The sequence below is a fragment of the Diabrotica virgifera genome, chromosome 3 (assembly GCF_917563875.1).
Source record: "Diabrotica virgifera virgifera chromosome 3, PGI_DIABVI_V3a".
NCBI lineage: Eukaryota > Metazoa > Arthropoda > Insecta > Coleoptera > Chrysomelidae > Diabrotica > Diabrotica virgifera.
Window position 1 is genome coordinate 112,914,711 of NC_065445.1, and position 21,904 is coordinate 112,936,614.

Consider the following 21,904-nt stretch of genomic DNA (forward strand, 5'->3'; position numbering starts at 1 on the left):
TTCTTTGGCTGCACAACTTTGGTTCATTTTTGTCCACCACACAGCACTAGCATATGTGAGGGAGGGCCTCACTATAGCAGTATAAATCCACTTAGTGATTCCCGGGCTTAAGCCCCAAGTTTTGCCAATTGCCCTACGAGCAATCATGAGGGTTTTCTTTATAGGGTAAAAATGAGTGTATGGCCCATTCCACCCTAGCATATGTGACAGCCTTTTTTGCCGTTTCCCAGCTAGCTCTAGAGGTTCTGTTTTCCAGTCCCTCTTGACCCAGCCGAGCATCCGGCTCATTGGTTACCACCGAGTCAGGGAGATGTGTCTGGAGCATAAGCTCCAGTGTCTCCTTGCCATCTGCTGTAAAGCCACCCCTGGGGGCCTTGAGGGTCCCCAGTGGGTTAGCCGGCTGTTTGGAGAGTATCCGTTGGAGTTTAGCAGCAGCGTGAGCCGTGGCGATCTCCTCACATTGCTTTCTCCAATCTTTTCTCCTAGCCTTTCTCACAGCTTTGTTAAACTCGGTCAGAGCCCGGGCATATCCGGCCCAGTCATCTGTTCTTTTCGCCTCTTTAAAGAGGCGCCGAGTCTTTTTCCGCCATTTGCCCAGTTCACGAGTCCACCACCTGTTCTTGGTAGCGGGGCGGCTGGTCAGCGGACAGTTCATCTGATAGGAGGTTAAGATGGCCTCCTGCAAAGCCTTCGAGACGTGTTCCAGCATTGGGGGGCTCTTAATCTCAGTGGCCAGTTACCCGACCCTAAGACGAAGCTCCTCCCCATAGCTGTCCCAGTCTGTTTTACGCGGATCACGGTAAGTGGTAACCTCCCTCTCCGAGCCCAAAAACTCCGTTACCACGTATCTATGGTCCGAGAAACTTGGTTCCTCAGACACATACCACCGTGCCACGTTATTGGTTACTAGGGGAGATGCTAAAGTAATATCAATTACCTCCCTCCTCCTACTGGTAACAAAGGTAGGTTCTTTGCCCTGATTTAGAATAACTAGCCCAGATGAGCCAATAAATTCCAACAGGTGCTCCCCTCTTTTGTTCGTATCAGTGCTGCCCCACACCTCGTTATGAGAGTTAGAGTCAGCTCCTATCAGCATTTGCAGGTGCTTCCGCCCACAGTGGCTGATTAATTTATCCAACTCCGCAGATGGAGGTGGATCGGGTGAATTAAGGATATTCGGTGATGATGAACAAAAAACTTAAGAAATTATCAGTTTTTACTTTTATTATACAGTAATTACATAGAAATAAAAAAGCCAGTCTTCTTGGACGGTCACTGAACTATTTCTTGAATTCGAATCACAGCTCTTTATCGGGGATGGTTTCGCTTTCGTCTTCTTCAACATTTCTAAAGAAGTAACTGGTTATAAATAACTGGTTTTATAACTTATAAAAATGGATTATTTCTACAACATAACTACTACACAGAATTATTATTAGTTAAATAGCTTTTAACATTAAGTAAAAACTCCTCTATGTAATTGGTATAATTTAATTAAGAAATAAAATTCTAAAAAATCCATATGGGTTAGGTACATTCAGAACGTTTTCGGACTTATCAGTTCATCTTCAGTGAACTCATTGTATTTGCTAAATAGCCCCAAAACCAAACAGTGGTTGGATTTAATGGGAAATACAGGGTGTCCCAGACTAATTTACCCACGCTATATCTCTTAAACAAAGAGAGATTTTCGAATGGGACAAAAAGTGATTTATTCTACTTGTAATACCCTTTAATATGGCGTACAAAAAAATCATCCCCTAAATACTCATCCCTTAGTTACAACCCCTAACTTTAATTTTTTTAATAGCACCCTGTATATTTTTTTATAGTTTTGGATGTGTTCTTCTATCGTCTATTCAAGACATTTTTGAAAATAAAATCGGTTTGCAAATAACCAAGAAAATATCAGTTTAGTTTGGTTAATTATGTGTCCCAGACTAATTTGTACAGGCTATATTTCTTAAACAAATAGATATTTTCGAATGGGACAAAAACTGATCTATTACATTTGTAATACACTTTAATATGGCGTAGAAAAAAAATTATCCCCTAAATATTCATCCCTTAGTTACAACCCCTGACTTTTTTTCAAATAGCACCCTGTAAGTTAGGGATAAATATTTAGGGGATGAATATTTTCTATGCCATATGAAAGTGTATAACCAATGGAATAGATCAGTTTTTGTCCCAATCGAAAATCTCTATTCGTTTAAGAAGTATAGCCTGGATAAATTAGTCTGGGACACACAATTAACAAAAATAAACTGATAGTTTCTTGGTTATTTACGAAACGATTTTTTTTTCAAATAATGTGTTGAATAGACGATAAAAGACCACATCCAAAACTATAAAAAAAATATACAGGGTGCTATTAAAAAAATTAAACTTAGGGGTTGAAACTAAGGGATGAATATTTAGAGGATAATTTGTTTGTACGCCATATTAAAGTGTGATACAAGTAGAATAGATGACTTTTTGTCCCATTCAAAAATCTCTCTTTGTTTAAGAGATATAGCTTGGGTAATTTAGTCTGGGACACCCTGTATACATTAAATCCAAAATAATACGACTTCAAGCCGATGAACATGAATAACTTTCCGGAAACATGAGATTACTCTACTATAACATTTTTCCCGTACGCTGTGCGAATGTAGTCCAGACGTACAAAAGAATGTAGTTGGCAGACGAATGTAGTCCACAGCGTAGGTATAGGAAAAATGTAATGGTAGAGTAATCTCAGGTTTCCGGAAAGTTATCCATGTTCATCAGTCGTATGACTTTTACAAATTTGTAAAGTAAATTTCGCAATATTTAGCAAGTACAATGAGTTCACTGAAGAAGGACTGATAGGTCCGAAAACGTTTGGATTTTTTAGAATTTTAATTCTTGATTAAATTATTCCAATTAAAAAAAGGATTTTTTACTTCATGTTAAAAGTGATTTAATTATATGGTACACGGGCGTAGCCAGGGGGTTTCGGGGGTTCAAACCCCCCCGAAAAGTTAAGATCTTAACATTTATAAAATTAAAATAAGGACAGGCGCCAGGGAAATCTTTTTATGATTTGTTCAAAACTTTCAATATAAAGTTCTAAACATTTCAATTTAACTTCCTTGAATAAATTTGGAGCGATTTAGCAACATCCTAAGAATTTACAAAATCATAAAATCTAAGACATTAATCGTGAGATTTGTCTTTAATTATTAAGATCTCAAGATAAATCGTGAGGAGTGGCATCACTGAACTCAAATTTTACAAGAGCATTGAACTCCACCTAAAGATTATAAGTTTCCCATTTCTACAAAACGAAATTTGTGCTTCCAAAGGAAATGGATGAAAATATTTTTCTGGTTGTCATACTCTGAATATAAAAGTGGATCATGTTTAGTGTGACCAACTAGTCCGAAAAATCCGGGACATGGCCCGAATTACGAAGTCGTGTCCTGGCGTCCCGGACAAGGCTTTCGGGCTATCCGAATTTTCAACGTTTTGGTAAAATTCTATTTTGAAATTATGAATACGTTCTTCTAAGAATTCACACCAAATTGAATAATTGGTCGAAATCGGACGAAAAAAAGTCGACAATTTCTAGAGTGTAAAGCCGGATCCACATCAATAAAAATTTATGTTGTACGTTGTATTTGACACAAATTTGATCGTGTGCGTTGAAGTTTTCGTTGATGTGGACTGTGCGCCGCAATGATTTATGCAAAAATATTTTCGTGACACGAAATATATTTTCGTAACACACGTTATCCGGCGTTCTATCGGTTTTTCAGTCGACTTCAAAAGACATTTTCGCCGCACAGAAGTGTTAATGTGGACTTGATTATCCACTTGTCGCTAAGGGGGTTCGGCCGTACAACACACAAAATAAATATTTACGTCGTAAAAATACTTGACAAGATTTAAATTTGTGCCGCAAATATTTTTTCTGTATTTTAAAATACAACACACACACACACAAATTTTTATTGATGTGGATCTGTCTTACCCATCCAAAACGCATGCATTTTATATCTAGGTATTATACATGTAGTTGGACTAAAACGATGGACTTTTTTTCGTTTCTGTATTTTAATGATCGTCTGCTGAAAAAAATGGCCCGATTTACATTGAAAAGTCCCGAAATTCAGGTATTTTTTTCAGCCTTGTTTCGGATTCGACTGAATTGGAGTTGGTCACACTAGTCATACTGTAGAATTTGTGTCGTAATGAGACGTTCACTTGATAAAGGTAAAAGGACCATCAACGGGTCGGCCAGCTAAGAAGTGACCCATTTTGAAATGTCTACCAGTATTTGTCAGTCAATGAACAGTTGTCTTCTGAAAGGAAGAGACAGCAAAAGGAAAACCGAAAAAAACTGATTAGACCAGGGCGCATCTGTAAAAATATTAGTACATTTGGACGTTGAGAGGTGACTCAAATTTTTTTGCGGAAATTGCTTGAAAATAAATCAAATAATAATATTTGAGTTATCCTCCCTCTCAAAAAGATCCGGAACATTGTTTAAATAATCAAAATGTCAAAAAATTAAGGAAAAATTCGATTTTTTTCTTCGTTTTTTGATTATAACTTTAAAAGTATTCATTTTCGAGAAAAGTTGTACTGACATAAAAGTTGCGTAATTAAATTTCCTACAATATAGAATGGGTTAAGAATTTAAAAAATAGTCACCCTTGTTGCAAAATAGCAACATACAGCGAAAAAAACATACAAAAACAAGTATTTGCATTTTACGTTTTTCAACCATTTATGCTACACTTAGGACCTTCATATTTCACTCAGAAAAACTTTATGATACAGTAGAACAATACTAAAAATTTAATTAAGATCAGTTCAATAGATTTTGCAAAATAAATGTTTGCAATCCAGCTTTCGCAAAAAAAATTCATTTTTTCAAAATGTTACAGGACTGAAAATAAAGCAGATAGCACGTTGAAATTTTTTTTGCTTATAGAACTTTACTGTACCTTTCATTTGCAATTTTGTAAAATTAAAATCAATTAACGACCACGGCGTCAGGAATTTTTTAAAATAAACATTAATTATTGGTGCTACGCGCAGGACAGCGGATAGTTTGCTCTTATTGGGCATTCCAATGACCTTTGATAATGATTGATACATTTTAATTTTTATTACGTTTCCATATAAATAAATAAATTTGTTTATTGCAAAATAAAAACACATACACTTTGAAATATCACTTTTTTTAGCAAAAACTTTATTGTTCATATATCTTAACTTAGAGAATAAAAGTTTATTATTTTTAAACATATTATGCAATTGTTTAAACAATATTTCACAAACAATAATAAAATTAGTTTGATTTTTGTGGAATTAAAATATTAAAATACAACAAAATATAGAGTAAGAAAATAATATATTAGATAAAGATTGGAAGAAATTTTGGTGGAAATCAACTTGTGTGAAACGAACACCGCTGTCCTGCGCGTAGCACCAAAAATTAATGTTTATTTAAAAAATTTCCTGACGCCGTGGTAATTAATTGATTTAAATTTTGCAAATTGAAAATGAAAGGCACAGTACACTTCTATAAGCAAACAAAAATTCAACTTGCTATCTGCTTTATTTTCAGTCCTGTAACATTTTGAAAAAATTATTTTTTTTTGCGAAAGCTGGGTTGCAAAATTTATTTTGCAAAATCTATCGAATCGATCTTAATTAAATTTACAGTATTGTTTTACTGTATCATTAAGTTTTTCTGGGTGAAATATGAAGGTCCTAAGTACAGCATAAATGGTTGAAAAACGTAAAATGCGAATACTTGTTTTTGTATGGTTTTTTCGCAATTATGGCTATTTGGCAACAAGGGTGACTAATTTTTAAATTGTTTACTAATTCTGTATTATAGGAAATTTAGTTACGCAAGTTTTATGTTAGTAAAACTTTTCTCGAAAATGAATACTTTTAAAGTTATAATCAAAAAAAGGAAGAAAAAAATCGAATTTTTCCTTCATTTTTTGACATTTTGATTATTTAAACAATGTTCCGGACCTTTTTGAGAGGGAGGATAACTCAAATATTATTATTTGATTTATTTTCAAGCCATTTCTGCAAAAAGATTTGAGTCACCTCTCAACGTCCATCTCAAAACAGATGCGCCCTGGACTAAATCCCTATCGTAAAAATAATAATAATTTTTTGCGGCAAACAAGGTAAAACTGATTTGGGGCGGATCACATTACACCAGAGTCTGAATAACCACTTCATAATAATGGTAATTTTTGAGTCCTGTTGAGCTATGCAGCCGAATCTGGGGATAAAGATCTTTCTGAGCATATGGTCACTTCTCCGAAGAATGCTTTTGCACGATCCCTCAAATCCAAAATGAAATAATTGACATTTGTGGTGATATTATTCAACATAAGATCATCGGCAAAGTAAAGCAGGCTAACTTTTTTGCGATACTCGCCGACGAGACGACTGATATTGCCCATATGGAGCAAATATCGCTGTTCTTGCCATATGTTGATTTCACAGATGTTAAACAACATAAAGTTAACGAGATCCCAGGCAACCAAACGACGTTTTTATAACGTAGATAACACGTCATAAAAATGACCAATTGACGTGTTTCTATGACGTAGTATCGACGTTGAAAATCACGTGAATTTGTCTCATCGATTTGACGTCATAATTGTGACGATTTTAAAACGTCTAAAAGGTGACGTCTTTTATACGTCGGTAATATTCACGTCTTTAATACTTTCAAAAAGTGACCTCTTTCAGATGTTTCAAAATAGGTAGTATATAAAAAATAGGTAACATGAAACCTATAGGTCTACGTCTCATGTGTCGATGAAGATATACTACTATTTGTTTAAGATCGCTTGTGCATTAGAAGTAATCTAACATTGATTCTGCATGATTGTAGCAGCCCTCGCATTATAGAATTTTCACTATTTATATAAGTATACCTACTTACTGTGTCAAAACTGAAAAAACATACAAACTAATAAATAATTTATTAACAAATTACTCGATAAAAGTCGATAACACATAATTAGTTCATTAACAGAAAATAAACATAACCTCAAACAGTTGTCAAGAAGAATACTGCATTAAACTAACTCACTGAGCAAAAACGAATACAAATCTCTTAATTAACACGTTTCTTCAACTAAATATCTAAACGAAAAGTCTTATTTTATCACACAAGACACAAACCACGTAAACAATAAATGAGAAATTTATTATGAAAATTATTTAACGAAATTGTTTGGAGTAATACAAACAAGCTCCTCCCAATTTTGTGACGTCAGACTTAAACTGTCTGAAAAGAAAACGTTTTTTAAACGTTACTTTAACGTCATTAATCTTACGTATTTAAAGTCACCTACAAAAGACGTCTATATGACGTAATTTTCAAATACGTGTATATATTCAACCAAAACTGACGTTTCCTCGACGTTATATGACGTCAGTTGGTTGCCTGGGATGTTCTTACAGTATATTCCAACTGTTGACGTGACAGGGTGCGGCATTGCAAATCTCATAATTATAGCTCTGAAAAGTGTGGACTTGAATGTTCTCATGTGGTTGGTCAAGGTTACGATGGGGCTGCAGCTATGAGTGGGTATTTGCACGGTGCCGCAGCATATATTCGTCAAAAATTTCCTCTTGCTTTTTATGTACATTGTAGTGCACACTCTCTCAACCTTGCTATTGCCGACTCATGTTCAAAAGCAGATATGCGAAATTGCTTTGGGATCGTGAAGTCTGTTGGTTCCTACGTTGCACGTTCGGAAAAACGCACAGCCGTTCTGAAAAAAAAATTAGGGATCTGTTGTCGGCTGATCATCAAAAAAATCTACTGGCGATGTGTGAAACACAGTGGGTTCACAAGCATGAAGCCGTTATAAGATTCAAGGAAATTTATCCAACGATTATGGAGGCTCTCGAAGAACTCCAATGTAGCTACAATACAGAAACATCCTAACAAGCCGTCCAAATGCTTAACACACTTCGATCTTAGAATTTTGTTATGTGCCTAGTGATTCTTCAAAAAGTCCTGAGCTATATAGGGTGAGCCAGATAAAGGGCCTATTAGAAATATCTCGAGAACTAAAGGTAACTGAATTATGAAAATTGGAATAATGAGGTTTTGAAGACTGATCTATTTAATGAAAATATTTTCATCTACTTGGTACTTCCGGTTATACCGGAAGTTGCTTATAACTTCGTTTTTTTAAATGGGACACCCTGTATATTTTGACATTTTTAAATTCTCCTCGATTTCTTCTTTCTTAAAATATAATTTTTTGTAACATTATATATGGTAGGTTAAAAGATAATTACGTTTGCTTATTAATTTCGTAGCAAAATTCACACCCTGTAGGATTGTAGTAGTTTGACATAATAAACTCTATTTACGTTCAAATGATTTTTAATATAGTCTACTATTGTTAACAATTATTAGTATAGCTAAATTTTTAATTTTACTATACAGGGTGGATCTAAGCTCGGAATGAGTATTTTCTGAGTTTTCTTAAATGGAACACCCTATATTTTAGTATTGTAATGAAATGATATTTCATGGTACTTTTTTTATTTCTTAAGCATTCCCTATACCTAACTGCTTTAATTTGTGCTTAATTGTTAATCGCACCAACAATCTTAACTTCGATGGTATTTTGACAGTTCAACCATTATTGGCAATTTTAAGTATCAGTCTAGATATGTATTTATTTCCAAAAAATTATTTGTGATTGAATATTTTCATGGCCAACCTAATACAATTTCACATATTTTGTGTTGCAATTAATGTTTTGCTTGAATTACCAATAACTCACAAATTAAAGCAGTTAGGTATAGGGAGTGCTTAAGTAATTAAAATGTACCATAAAAGAACATTTCATTACAATACTAAAATACAGGGTGTTCCATTTAAGAAAACTCAGAAAATACTCATTCCGAGTTTCGACCAACCCTGTATACTAAAACGAAAAATTTAACCATACCAATAATTCCTAACAATAGTAGACTATATTAAAAATCATTTGAACATAAATAGAGTTTATTATGTCAAACTACTACAAGCCTACAGGGTGTGAATATTGCTACGAAATTAATAAGAAAACGTAATTATCTTTTAACCTACCCTGTATAATATTACAAAACCTTATATTTAAAGAAAGAAAAAATCGAGGAGAATCCAAAAATGTAAAAATATACAGGGTGTCCCATTAAAAAAACGAAGTTACAATCAACTTCCGGTATAACCGGAAGTAGCAAAGACACCAAAATATTTTGATTAAATAGTTCACACCTCAAAACCCCTGTATAACAATTTTCATGATTTTCTTATCTTTAGTTCTCGAGATATTTCTAATAGGCCCTTTATCTGCCTCACTCTGTACATAGTCGCTATCAAAGCAACTGCAGGCAATTAATAGAGACCTCATAACAGCATTCAGCTACGTGGATAATGTTATTAACGCTTTACAACTTTTGAGACAGAAAACTGACGAAGAGTACCTTCATCTCTATGAAGGAGCAGAGGTATTGCTCGAAGAAAATGGTGGTATATTACTTATGCCACGTACCTATCGTCGGAAGGCAGTTGAATCGTTCTAGCACTCCTGCGTCAGATATATCTACATATTACAAAATAAATTTATTCGTCCCATTTCTTGACCATACAATTCAACATTTAATTGAGAGGTTTACAAAACACCGTAAAGTAGTATCGGCACTATCTGGTGTGTTACTGTCAAATTTTGCGGCTGGTTGTGAAATTGAAAACGCATTTTGTATATATACATATTCAACAATGCTGCCCGAGTGTATCTGTCTGCAAACCAGAACTTGAAGTGTGGAAAGCAGCTATTACTTCCACCTCCTCTACTCTCAAATCAGCTTTAGAATGCTTAGAAAAGTGTGATCAAAAACTATATCTAAATGTTTATATATTGTTGCAAATATTGGCTACCATACCTGTTCTACTGCTACCCCAGAAAGGACCTTTTCAAGCTATGAAGACTTAAAGATTACTTGCGGAACATAACAGGTGAAAACAGACTGAGCGGCTTGGCTCTCATGAACATTCACTATGGCATAGAAATTGATTCGAATGAAGTAGTGGATACATTTAAAAATAAAAACAGAAAATTATTTCTGTAATGCTTACTTAATATAACAGTACTTTAGCCTCCCTAATTTCGCCCAGGAGCTTTTTTATTGATATGTTTCTTACATCATCTTTCAAATTTTTCTTATGGATATAACGGTTATTTTATGTAGTTTTATTTTTTTTGAACCCCCCCTGAAACTAAAACCTGGCTACGCCTGTGATATGGTATACAGCCAACTCCCGGGAACTATCCCGTTTTAATAGAATTATTAGTATTTTTATTAAGTTGAAATTTTACATAAAAACAATGTTACTAAATGTAATAATAAATGACCTATATAGAAATATAAATTTTAGTTAGCGACTAGCAAAGACTAGGATACTTATTTGTTTTAGGACTTTAGAAATGCACCAAATGCTATTCGCTCCGTGCATTACCATGGTGGGATACACGAAACGATACCAACGTCCGTAGCGGCGAAATATGATAATTTTGGCGATTTTTTGTAATATCAGTGTCATTGTATAACAAATTTTATCAAAAGTGGTCAATAAATGTTGCGTAAGTATTTAATTATGCTAATAATAGCCAAAAAAGTAAGTATAATTTCTATAGATCTCCAATAATGACAAATAAATTAGAGAAAAGATTTAAACTAGGAGGAATAAACTTAAAAGACAGATTTACACCAAATAATGTCACTATAATGATCAACAGATTTATCTTTTTTTTGCTTGACCGTGTCGACGGTAATCCAGTAATCAGTATCGGACAACTTATAAGACTAATAGCAATTTGTTAAAAAGTTCTAAAAACAACAGTTCTTTTATATAAATGCAGATTAAAAATTTAAAAATTAAAGAAATAACTCAGAAATCACAAAAAATACATTTTAATTACTCCTCCTAGTTTAAAAACGATTATATTTCCCTTTTTGTTCCGTTTGGGGTTGAATAGATAAATTGTGATGAATTTTAAGAAACCCAGTTCTTAATATTACATCCATGTTATACATAAATTGGAAAAATATCGTTTAAAAACTTATTATTAATAATTTGCAACTTCACAATATGTATTTACATACATACATAATCTTTATTTCTTTTACCGGCTGACGCCAGTGTCGAAAATCAAATTTTACATTTCATCTGCCTCTTTTTCTTTTGCCTTGCGCCTTCCACTCCCAGACTTTTTTGGAAAGTCCCTCATTTGGCATTCGATTCAGGTGGCCAAACCATCGCAGCTGATTTTCTTCAACTCTATCCAGAACTGCTTTTGTTTGCAAGCGCTTTCTGGTTTCCTCGTTTCTGATACGATCCCTCCTGGAGGAGACTCCAAGTACTCTCCTTAGGTATTTCATCTCCACAATGTTGTATTCTCGAAGCATTCCGTTGGTTTATTATCCATTCACAATATGTATTTATCATATGCTTAACTTCAAATTTGTGCCGCCAAAAATGTTAGGTGAAGGCGCTAGGTGTCGCGCCAGTCATGCACGGAGCGAATATACAGTATGCCAATGCACAGAATTTTAGGTATTTAACAGCAGACATGTTACCTATATTGGATTTGAAACGTGGTGATAAAGCCAACAATATGTAGTATGGTATCCAAAATTACAGCAAACAAGTGTCATTTCCAAATTAAGCAAGGTGCAAAGACTTACTGGCGTTGAAAGTTGAAATTACAGGGGCTCTGAGGAGCTACTGGAGGTTCCCCTCTGCACATCGTTATGGAAATGCGAGAAATAGACTGCAAGAAAATCTGAGTAACATAATTGGGATATCGTATGAGGCAGTGTGGTACCAGATACAAGCCTAAAGCACCTTTCCAGGTGGATGCTCACGAGACGCCGAGACGGATGCGACAGAGGTAACACACAACCTAGGCTACATGAGAGCACCTGGTATACGGACATGTCTAAACTTGTATAAGGGTCGGCTGTCGAAATTTACACCAGGAACAAGATTGTGTTACACTGGTATGGGCACCTGGTCACCGAGGTATATCCGGAAATGAAAGAGCTGATGAACTTGCCAGAAAAACATCAGCTATAATTACTTCGATCCAGAGCTAGCCTTAGGAGGACCAAACAACACAGTCCGCGCACGTAAAAAAGAGAACATGAAACAACATATTTTGCATGACCACGGGGCACTAGATTGTAGGCGACAAAAATTTCTTGAAAACTACTAAGTGACTAATACAAAAATATTCCAAATATGTTCCAGAATTCTGGTATGGGTATAATAAATAAATGGAAGATATGCAATAAGCCAATTGGTTGGAGTACGATCGTTGACCAGTTTATAATAAGATGGTTTCCAGAAAAAAATTGATATATTAATAAATATTCACTGAACGAAAAATGTAAGATATTAAATTTTTACCTGGTCATAATATCAGATTGCTTTAGACATATATTTAAACATTTTAGACTACGCATATTTGTTTTAGAATGTATTTAATATTTATTGAAATGGTAGTACACTCGATACGCTGATCTGTCTCAACTGTGTAGTAAATTTAGAAAAAAAAATGTACAATGGCTGGACATTATATATGTACTATAGCCAATCGGGTATAATTGCTAATAGGTAGCTAATGTGCCCGCCGCTTTGACCAATATGTCGGTTTTATTTTTACAAGATTTATTCATTTCAAAAATATTTCCATAATTGCCAGAAAAAATTAATTCTGTTCAGAAAATTATTAGTCCAATTTTTTTTTAATTCACTAATATGTAGTTCATTTACTCACGGTTTTTGCTCTGAATTTTACAAAAACCGCTTGGATTGACATGAAATTTCGCAAACACTAAACACATGTCAAAGAACAAAAGTGATATTGTGCAGATGTGTACTTTTGACCTGGGGGTGACTGTCACCCCTTTTAGGGGGTGAAAAATATACGTTCAAAATAAGTCCAGAAGTAGATAAACTGACTAATCATAAGAAGCTTTTGTTCTATACCTAGCGTTTTTTCACTAAGGCAATACTTTTTGAGTTATTTGCGAGTGAATATGTTCATTTTTCAACAAAAAAACACGTTTTAGACAGTTTTTCGCAAATATCTCAAAAAGAAAGTATTTTATCGAGAAAAATATAGTTTATAAATTAGTTGGAAAAATTATATATGTATGAGATCTCTAGACCTAGTAGAAACAGAGCTGTAGCTAATAAAAAATAGGTTCATATTCGTCAAAGTCTAAATCGAATATTGCAACGAGAAATATCCAAAAAATTAACTCATAATTGGGGAAAACTCATTTCAACTTTTTTAAAGTGTTAAAAAAGCTTTATTTTTGTATTTTTTTTTTTTTTAGTTTCTAGCATCAAATATAAGCAAGATATACTCAAAATGAAATTGGGTCCTTTTTTTCGTAAAAAACGGGAAAATCACCCCTTAATTAGCATCTCAAATGAGATTAATCATTACCGCTTCACAAGTTGCTTTACTTATGTCTTGTTTATATGATCTGTAAGTTGTATCAGTTCAAAGTGCTTATTTTTGAAAAACTTTGGTTTAAAGTAAAATTTTTTTAACTTTTATTTTTTTTTTCAAAATAACTTAATAAGTCGAAAATTGGTTAAGATATGGCTCAATGTACAAGCCCTTTCAACTACAGCCCTTTCAAAAATAAGCACTTTGAACCGATGAAACTTACAGATCATAGACAATACATAAGTAAAGTTACTTGTGAAGCGGTAATGATTAATTTTATTTGGAATGCTAATTCGAGGGTGATTTTAACGATTTTTTTAACAAAAAAAGGGACCAAAGTTATTTTGAGCATCACTTGCTTTTTTTTTTGTTATAAACTTTTTTAACAAAAGAAAAATAAAGCTTTTTTAAACATTTTAAAAAAAGTTGTAATGAGTTTTCCCCAAAAAGTGCTTCATTTTTTGGTTATTTCACGTTGAAATATTCGATTTGGAATTTGACGAATATGAACTATTTTTCATTAGCTACAACTTTGATTATTCTAGGTCTAGAGACCTCATACATAAACCATTTATTTCACTCTTTTATAGTCGATATTTTTGTTAAGAATATTTTTTTCAATAAAATACTTTTTGAGTTATTTGCGAAAAACCGTTTAAAAACGTGTTCTTATCTATCCATTTCCAGACTTATTTTGAATGTATATTTTTTCACTCCCGAGAAGAGATGAAACTAACCCCCATGGCAAAAGCACACATAGGCACAATATCACTTTTCTTCTTTGACATGTTACCTATGTGTATGCCTTTCATGTCAATCTAAGCGATTCTTTAAAATCTATAGGTTTTGCAATATTTTAACGTCAGCGAACGGACTAAATAGGATTCACAGAAGATTAGATACTGTATTAAGATTATGAAAGGCATAGAGTTAAGAAGGTGGATCACGCAGCTCGAGGGTCACAGAGCGTCAAGATCATCGCCCAAGGTTGATCGACCTAGAGGCACGTATCCACTATGTTCGCGCTCCTGCTCCACGTAGTGAATACGTTGGCGTTCCCGGATCGTGCAACAGTGTTCGCTCCGCTTCGGCGCACCAATCGGTGGCGGTTTATATGTGGACGAGCGCATGCCGTATCCACTGGAGCAGTTGCATGGAGCGCGAAGCGCAAGAGATTTTCGAACGTAGTGGATACGTGCCTTAATAGACCGCTTCTCTACTATAAGGTTTATTGCAAGCAAATAATGGTTTGCAGAACATTGAAGACCAATTGAGATGCAAGCAATTTATCGTCAAATTCGTAGTTTTAAGCTTTTTTCTTTTCTGCCACACTGGGTACTACCTCTTATCCCTGAACATCGACGTAATCGTCTTGAATGGCGCAGAAAATGGTTGGCTTAGTACCAGAAATGAAATGGGAAATCAGGAATATCTTTAACGATGAATTTCGATTCTGTTTGGGGAAGCGCGGTCACTTGCCAACTTGACATTTGGAAAATACCTCACATTTATTTATTTACTATTCTAATGTTTTGGCAACGCTGTGGAATTCTGATGTCAGAAATCTTGAATGACATAGCATATTTTTGTAGTGAAAAAACCATAATTCATTATTTTTGTCATTGTACATATATTTTCGACTATTCTGGCAATAGCGATAGGTACGTTGTAAGAAAATGACAACGTCAAATTAGTTGGCGTATACTGAATTTGCTAGGAAATGACCAATAGCACAGTATAATGCTAATTAATCAGTAGGGTCACTCCGCGAAAAATCCTTTGTTCTCTAGTTCCATTTTGAAGACAATGCGACAGAATTCATCAAAAATTTTAGTCCTTTGCGCAGATGAATGACATAGGCCTGGATCCAGCGTACCAAAAAAAAGTTGAATAATATCAAGCTGAAAATTTGTTAATAGGTTAACGGTGTCTAGTCGGACAAACTTTAATGTATGGAAACACTGGAACAGGGGAAGTTTTAATTGTGGAACGTGATTTTAATTGTGGAACGTATCATCCTGACAAGTTTATGATTGTGAAAACTAGCAGGTTGTTTTTAAGTTTATTCAATAGCAAACTTTATATAATATATGAAAAAATGCTTGTCCAACACGTAGAACATGTCAAATGACGGGAATTATATTAGTGGTAAATACTGCCGTGCTTAGCAAAAACGCCGTATCTGCAAAAATCTGAAAAAATTAGATTTATACATTTTTCTAACCCAAATGTGCATATCTATCTTATTTGCTTACTAAAAATGACGTAAGTTAAGCCAAAATACATTAAACACAACGCATTTTATGCCGTATCTGCAAACATGTTCATGGATACTTAGAATAAATGCGTCATCTGAAAAATACTTAGAAAAAACGCCGTATTTAAAGGTCACTTGCCGCGTTTATCCTAAGCAGGCACTAGATGCGGCGTTCTGCCTAAGCATTTGACAGATTTTTACAGCATGTGTAAAATTTTTAATAAGGTTAGTTTGTTGCCATTTTTCAACGTGAACGGTTGTTTGATATAATTTTTTAAATATGTCAAATAGAAAATAGAACAAAGTTAATACTGCAGAAGGCTATTTTTTCTTTATCAATAGAAAATCTAAACACATATGTTTGAGTTGTTGGTGATCAAGAAATAATGTGAGGTATAGCGGAGTTTCCTATGTGTATGAATATTGTTGTTGATGCGACATTGTATTATTACGTTACATCAGGCATTTTTATTTTAAACAGTGCAAATTTTATAAAGTTTGTTCGAAATAGGAATATTGGTACGAAGTATTTTGATCGCCGTACGTCGTAGAATTTCCAAATAAAAAATGTGTTATAAAAGTACATAGTTAAATCAATGTATAATAATTAATAATTAAAAATAAACTTGATCGTAAATGTTAATCGTTTCTGGAATGTTTTTAATTTTAAAATTCAAGAAACGCCCCTTAGCGGCAAACTTATTAATTCCAAAATTATTTCCAACACTTTTTTTATCCATTTTCATGACACACTTTTATAAAAAATGTTTTTTATTCTCCTTTTTCATCGTTATATTGTATTTATTATACAGTAGACTCCCTCTATAACGAGAACTGAAATGGCAGACTAATTACCTCGTTATACGCGGATCTCGTTATATCAGAAAACAATTATATTGTGCATACATACCTATATCGTTGTCTAAAATATTAACTTTCTATTATATAGTGATGCCATTCGGAGCAATGTAAGTGGCTAAATATTGTTTCTTCGACAATAAGGCTTCGCCATCATAAATTATAAATTTTTTTACAATATTCAGTATCGGCCAATAAATAAACAGAGCAGGAAGAACTTTATTATAGGTAGGCGTGGATTTTTATTAAAGCACTACCCTCGATATCTTCAGTGGAGTCGGCCTCAACAGAAAACAGTGGAGGCATGTTGTCGAGTCGGCTAAAACCCACGAAGGGTTGTAACGCCACGGAGTATTAATTAAGTACTACCCTGGAGAACCGCACAGATGTTGGGAATTTATGTATACAGCTAGGTAGTTGGGCTATTTACTTATAGCCATTACAGCGCTAAAAATAGATAAAGAATAATAAAGATACATATTTTACGATTTCATTTTTCCTCGTTATAGAAATGTTCAGTTCAATAGGAATTTTATGGGACATCTAGTGTACCTCGTTATAAGCGAAACCTCGTAATAACCGTGTTCGTTATAGAGAGAGCCTACTGTATTATAAAATAAGAAAATGCTTAGCGCAAACGCAGTACTGCACTCTTCCTAAGGAGGAAGAAGTTAATTTTTATGTAGTATACTTAGAAAGAACGCAGTAACATGAGTTTTTAGAGTAAATAAAATATATTTTGCCAATCTTATGTATAAATATGAATTCTATGATATTTATTATGTATATAAAGTAGAAAACAAAAAAAAATTCTAAATAGTTTTCAACGGCTAGACATTTAAACAAAAACCGATTTTACTCAAATGCGATCTCTCTGCAGATACGGCGTTTTTCCTAAGGACGGCAGAATAGCAGTCTGATTTGCATGTGAGTTTAATGAAAGGGTAACAAATAAATTGAAAGTTCATCATCATCAGTGGCGTTACAGCTCTTGAGCCAAAGCCTTCTTCAGAACAATCCTCGATTCGCCCCTGTCTCTGACAACTCTTCTCCATGCTCTAATTCCAATAGATTTCAAATCATTTTCTAAGTTGTCTAGGTACCTAAGTCTCGGTCTTCCTCTTGCTCGTTGTCCAATCAAAAACTTTTATCTTCGGTCAAAAACTTTTCTGACTATGGCATCTTCCTCTCGCCTGATTACATGACCTGAAGTTGAAAGTTCTGTCCGACAAAATACATGGGACGTTTTCGTAGTCTGACGTTCGAAACCTGTAACCTGTTCCACAATTAAAACTTCCCCTGTTCCAGTACATCAAAGTTTGTCTGACCAGACACCGTTAAGCTATTAACAAATTTTCAGCTTGCTATTAATCAACTTTTTTTGGTACATGGGATCCAGGCCTAACAGTTAACGACATCCTACGTTTGCCGCGATTGGTCGTTACCGTCGCGCATTTGCCGTGATGGCCGTTATCGTCACACATTCAAAAAAATTGATCTCAGGAGTGAATTGCAAAATTGGAACCGTCAAAATCGAGAGTGGCCCTACTGATTCGTTAGCATTATACTGTGCAAATAGCTTATTCTTTCCTCGCCATCGCATCTTTAAATTGAATAAGTTCCTTTAAATGTTTTGTTGAGTTCAAAAAATATATTATCAATTTTTTTCGTTAGGATCCCGGAATTAAAACTCCACAAAATAAAATCTGGTTTATTTAGTCAACACAACAAGTAAATATTATATCTACGTTCATTTCAAATGCAGTTTATTAAAGCTATGACAACAGAAGATAACAAAAGTGTGCTTATAAAACGTGATTTAACTGGTGTTTGTGCTGAATTATTTTCCCTCGAATATCTAAAACATGGGAAACACAAAAAATTAAATAATGTTCTGTGTACTGTGTTAATTAATTATATTTAAAATACCAAAATGTTATATACCATTTGAGTCATGCAAAATTAAAATTAATAAAATATTTTCACTATTGAAAGAAGTTACTATTATATTTATTAAACAATACGAGTACGGCGATTGCTATTTTTATCCATTGGTCAAAAATTATTGATCATATGATATTTTCAATACAATTTTTGTTGGACAAATCGTTCCTCATCTTCTTGGCCATGCTTTGAATTACGTATAGTATGTGGAAATGAATTTGTCCCATTCGGTTTATGCCAAATTGACAGCTGGTTTTTTGTATCTTCGAATGATTCGTAATTTTCAAAATGGTCACGATATTTTTAAAGATTATCCTACTGGTAAGGGAGCCCAAGCGGGGATTTTTGCAGTTACTCGAGCGAGTCAGATTATCATATGGGGAGACTTTTATCCTGAAAATGTACCTCTACCATATATTGGCACTTAATGCAGGGGCGTTCGTTAAGGGGGGGCCGAAAAAAAATCTATCCTTAGAAAAACTCGAAATCGTCAGATTAAGATAAGGTAAGTTAAGTGCATACAAAACAGTTATATTTCAAAAATCTGACGATTTGAACGGGGCGCGTAAGGAAATGGGTGAGTCCCAAAGTTTCACAAGAAAAAAGTGAATATTTTGCGAAATGAATGACAGATCGAAAAACTAAAAAATACGTACTCAGTATTTTTCAAAAATCTATCAAATGATACCCAAACACGACTTCCCACGAAGAGGGGTGGAGGGTAAATTTAATTTTTTAAATACGAATCCCGCGATATCTCGCGAAATGAACATCAGATCGAAAAACTGAAACTCATTCAATATTTTTGAAAAATCTATCGAATGGCACCAAACACGACCTCCACGGAGGTTGGGTGGGGGGTTACTTTAAAATCTTAAATGGGATCCCCCTGTTTTTTATTACCGATTTGGATTCCTTACGTAAAAATAAGTAACTTTTATTCGAGACATTTCGAATTATGGATAGATGGCGCTATAATCTAAAAAAACGATTGTTGGAAATGGAAAATTAAATTAAAAATGGACAAGTCCCCACTAAAATGGAAAACTTTACTTAACTTTTTTTGGTTTTAGAACCTACTCTTCACAACACAATAAGTCCCCAAACCGCTCGAGTGACTGCACATTTAGCATACTTTGCTCCCCTACCATACCTAACATGGGATAAATTGTAGGAAAGAAAACATAGGCTGTTTGTGGCTCAGAAATTTAATCACTCAGCCATATAAAGAATACGTATTACACTCATACGTTTTCTTGTATGGTTTTATTTTTTGTCTACCTTTATCAATGTCCGTTATTGATCTCAAAGTCTTACAGTTTTAATTATTGTTTCTGCATTCGTTAAAATCCAAGAATTAATTTTAATGAATACAGAAATGAAAAGTAATAATAGTATCGTCAAATAGTGAAAATAATTTAATAGAAAATTGGGTTAGTACCAAGATGCACCCAGAAAAGTAGATTGATAAACACAAAAAGAGAGCTACTTAGATTTAATTCGTATCTTAAGATCTTACCTTATAATTTTTATTTGTATATAACATAAAATTGCTTTGTACCTTCTATCAAAACATGGAATATTCTCTTTAATAAGAAATATTTTAAAATATGTCGAGGGTGTATCAATATCGTTGAAACCAGCTTAAAAGAATATTTTGCAATAGTACATAAACTTGGTTATCAGTAAAATATTCAGTAAAATAGTAGTGTTCAAAAAGATACTGAACAGATTTTCGCACTTATGTTAAAATGTAAGGCTGAGAAAATAAAAGGATTAAATTCTCGATAAAACAGGATCCTACATTTTTTTCTTAATAAAAATTAATGTTAGTTTTATCCATAATGTATATAGTTTGATATTGTGAAGTAATGGTCAATGACAGCGATTAAACTTTTTCGCGCTACTACCGTTGATTGATAAATATACAAGTTGAGTTATCATTCATTATTACCATCAGCGCTACATACTATTACAACTCCATTTACATAATTCTCGACTTTCCCCAGCAGTTATTTCGCCAGAAGTTTTCGGCCATTACCAATCATCTGTTATTTCTTTATTTTTCTTATTATCCTCAAAGTTATTACATCGCCTTCTCCAGATGTTTCACAGATGATCCTAAGTTTGTTGTATTATTATTATATTATTATGGATTTTAGCTCAGGTTCTGTTGCCAAATCTGAAAAAAGAACTGGGACATAGGTAAAGAAGAAATAAATACCCTTTCAAATAGGCCAGTCTGGGAAGGGCAGGAATCTCCGAGAAGTCGATTCGGATTTTTGCACTTACCGCATACACAGCCAAATATAGTCTAACTTAATGCAGAATGGAGATAGACTACCAGTCAGATGAAAACAAAAAAAAAAAGAGATAGAGAGAGCAATGGCGAGTACAAGTTCGGCAGGAGTGACAGAATCCAAAGAACGCCGCCAAAACATACACAGCAGCTAGAGGAGAAACTTGACATGATGAGAAACTTCTCCAGATGTTTCAAGATGATCCTAAGTTTTTTTATTCTTAAGATACGCCATGGAAATAAGGCAAAAATATACCATGTTCGGGACACTTGCGTAGACAGGTTGCAAATGGGTATTTTGGGTACTATATACCTAATACATTATAAATACAAAAATGCCCGTCACAGTTCGGACGAGAATTTTAGGTATTAACAAATAAGGTTTAAAAATGGCAGTTTTTTCGTTTAAATCGCTACAGGTAAAAATAGGGTAATTAAATATCTTATTTATAGTATTCTTCTTTTAGTAGATGAGCCAAGGTTTAAAATGGCAGTTTTTGAATTTTGGTCCGATCATTTGTTGCTTCGGAAATTGCAAAATAAAACTAAAATTTCGAAAATAAAAAACTTGCTATAACTTTTGCGAAAATGACCTTAAGACTTTCATATTGCACGAAAAGTTGAGTCAAACAGTCCATATAATGCACAAAAAATTTTAAGATGATTCGTCAATTAGTTTAAATTTTATTCAATTTGTTTATCCCAAAGAGCTTTTTGCAATGTTATTGTTCAGAAAATAATAATGATATAGCAATTCTGTGGAAACCACATGAAAGAAGAATAGCTATATTTTCAACGTATTTAAAAAAATTATTAAAAAGTCATTTTTATCATTTCGAAAACATTTTACTAAAGTAGGGTCATTTTTGGTTTATAAGCAATTTGAATGACTTTGTTAATATTGACTGTAGGCTTAAACTACTATGGGATTTGAAAAGCTGGTATGGTATTTTTACACGAATTTTCAAAAAAAAACTTTTCGCCTAGGTTAATTATGTTCAA

The 21,904-nt window shown here is 33.8% G+C and overlaps 1 protein-coding gene across 3 annotated transcripts in view; it reads right to left on the reverse strand.

Moving 5' to 3' along the window:
- Nucleotides 1-1,206: 1,206 nt before the first annotated feature.
- Nucleotides 1,207-21,904, reverse strand: part of LOC114327449 (glutaminyl-peptide cyclotransferase) — an 84,116-nt gene continuing 63,418 nt past the window's right edge. For 2 of the 3 annotated variants that reach the window (XM_028276072.2, XM_028276071.2), the window contains one exon: nucleotides 18,357-18,517. In XM_028276072.2, coding sequence (XP_028131873.1) covers nucleotides 18,415-18,517 — 103 coding nt within the window. In that variant the 3' untranslated portion in view covers nucleotides 18,357-18,414. Of the gene's footprint in view, nucleotides 1,348-18,356; nucleotides 18,518-21,904 lie in introns of those variants that run through there. The other variant, XM_028276073.2, reaches the window with a different exon arrangement.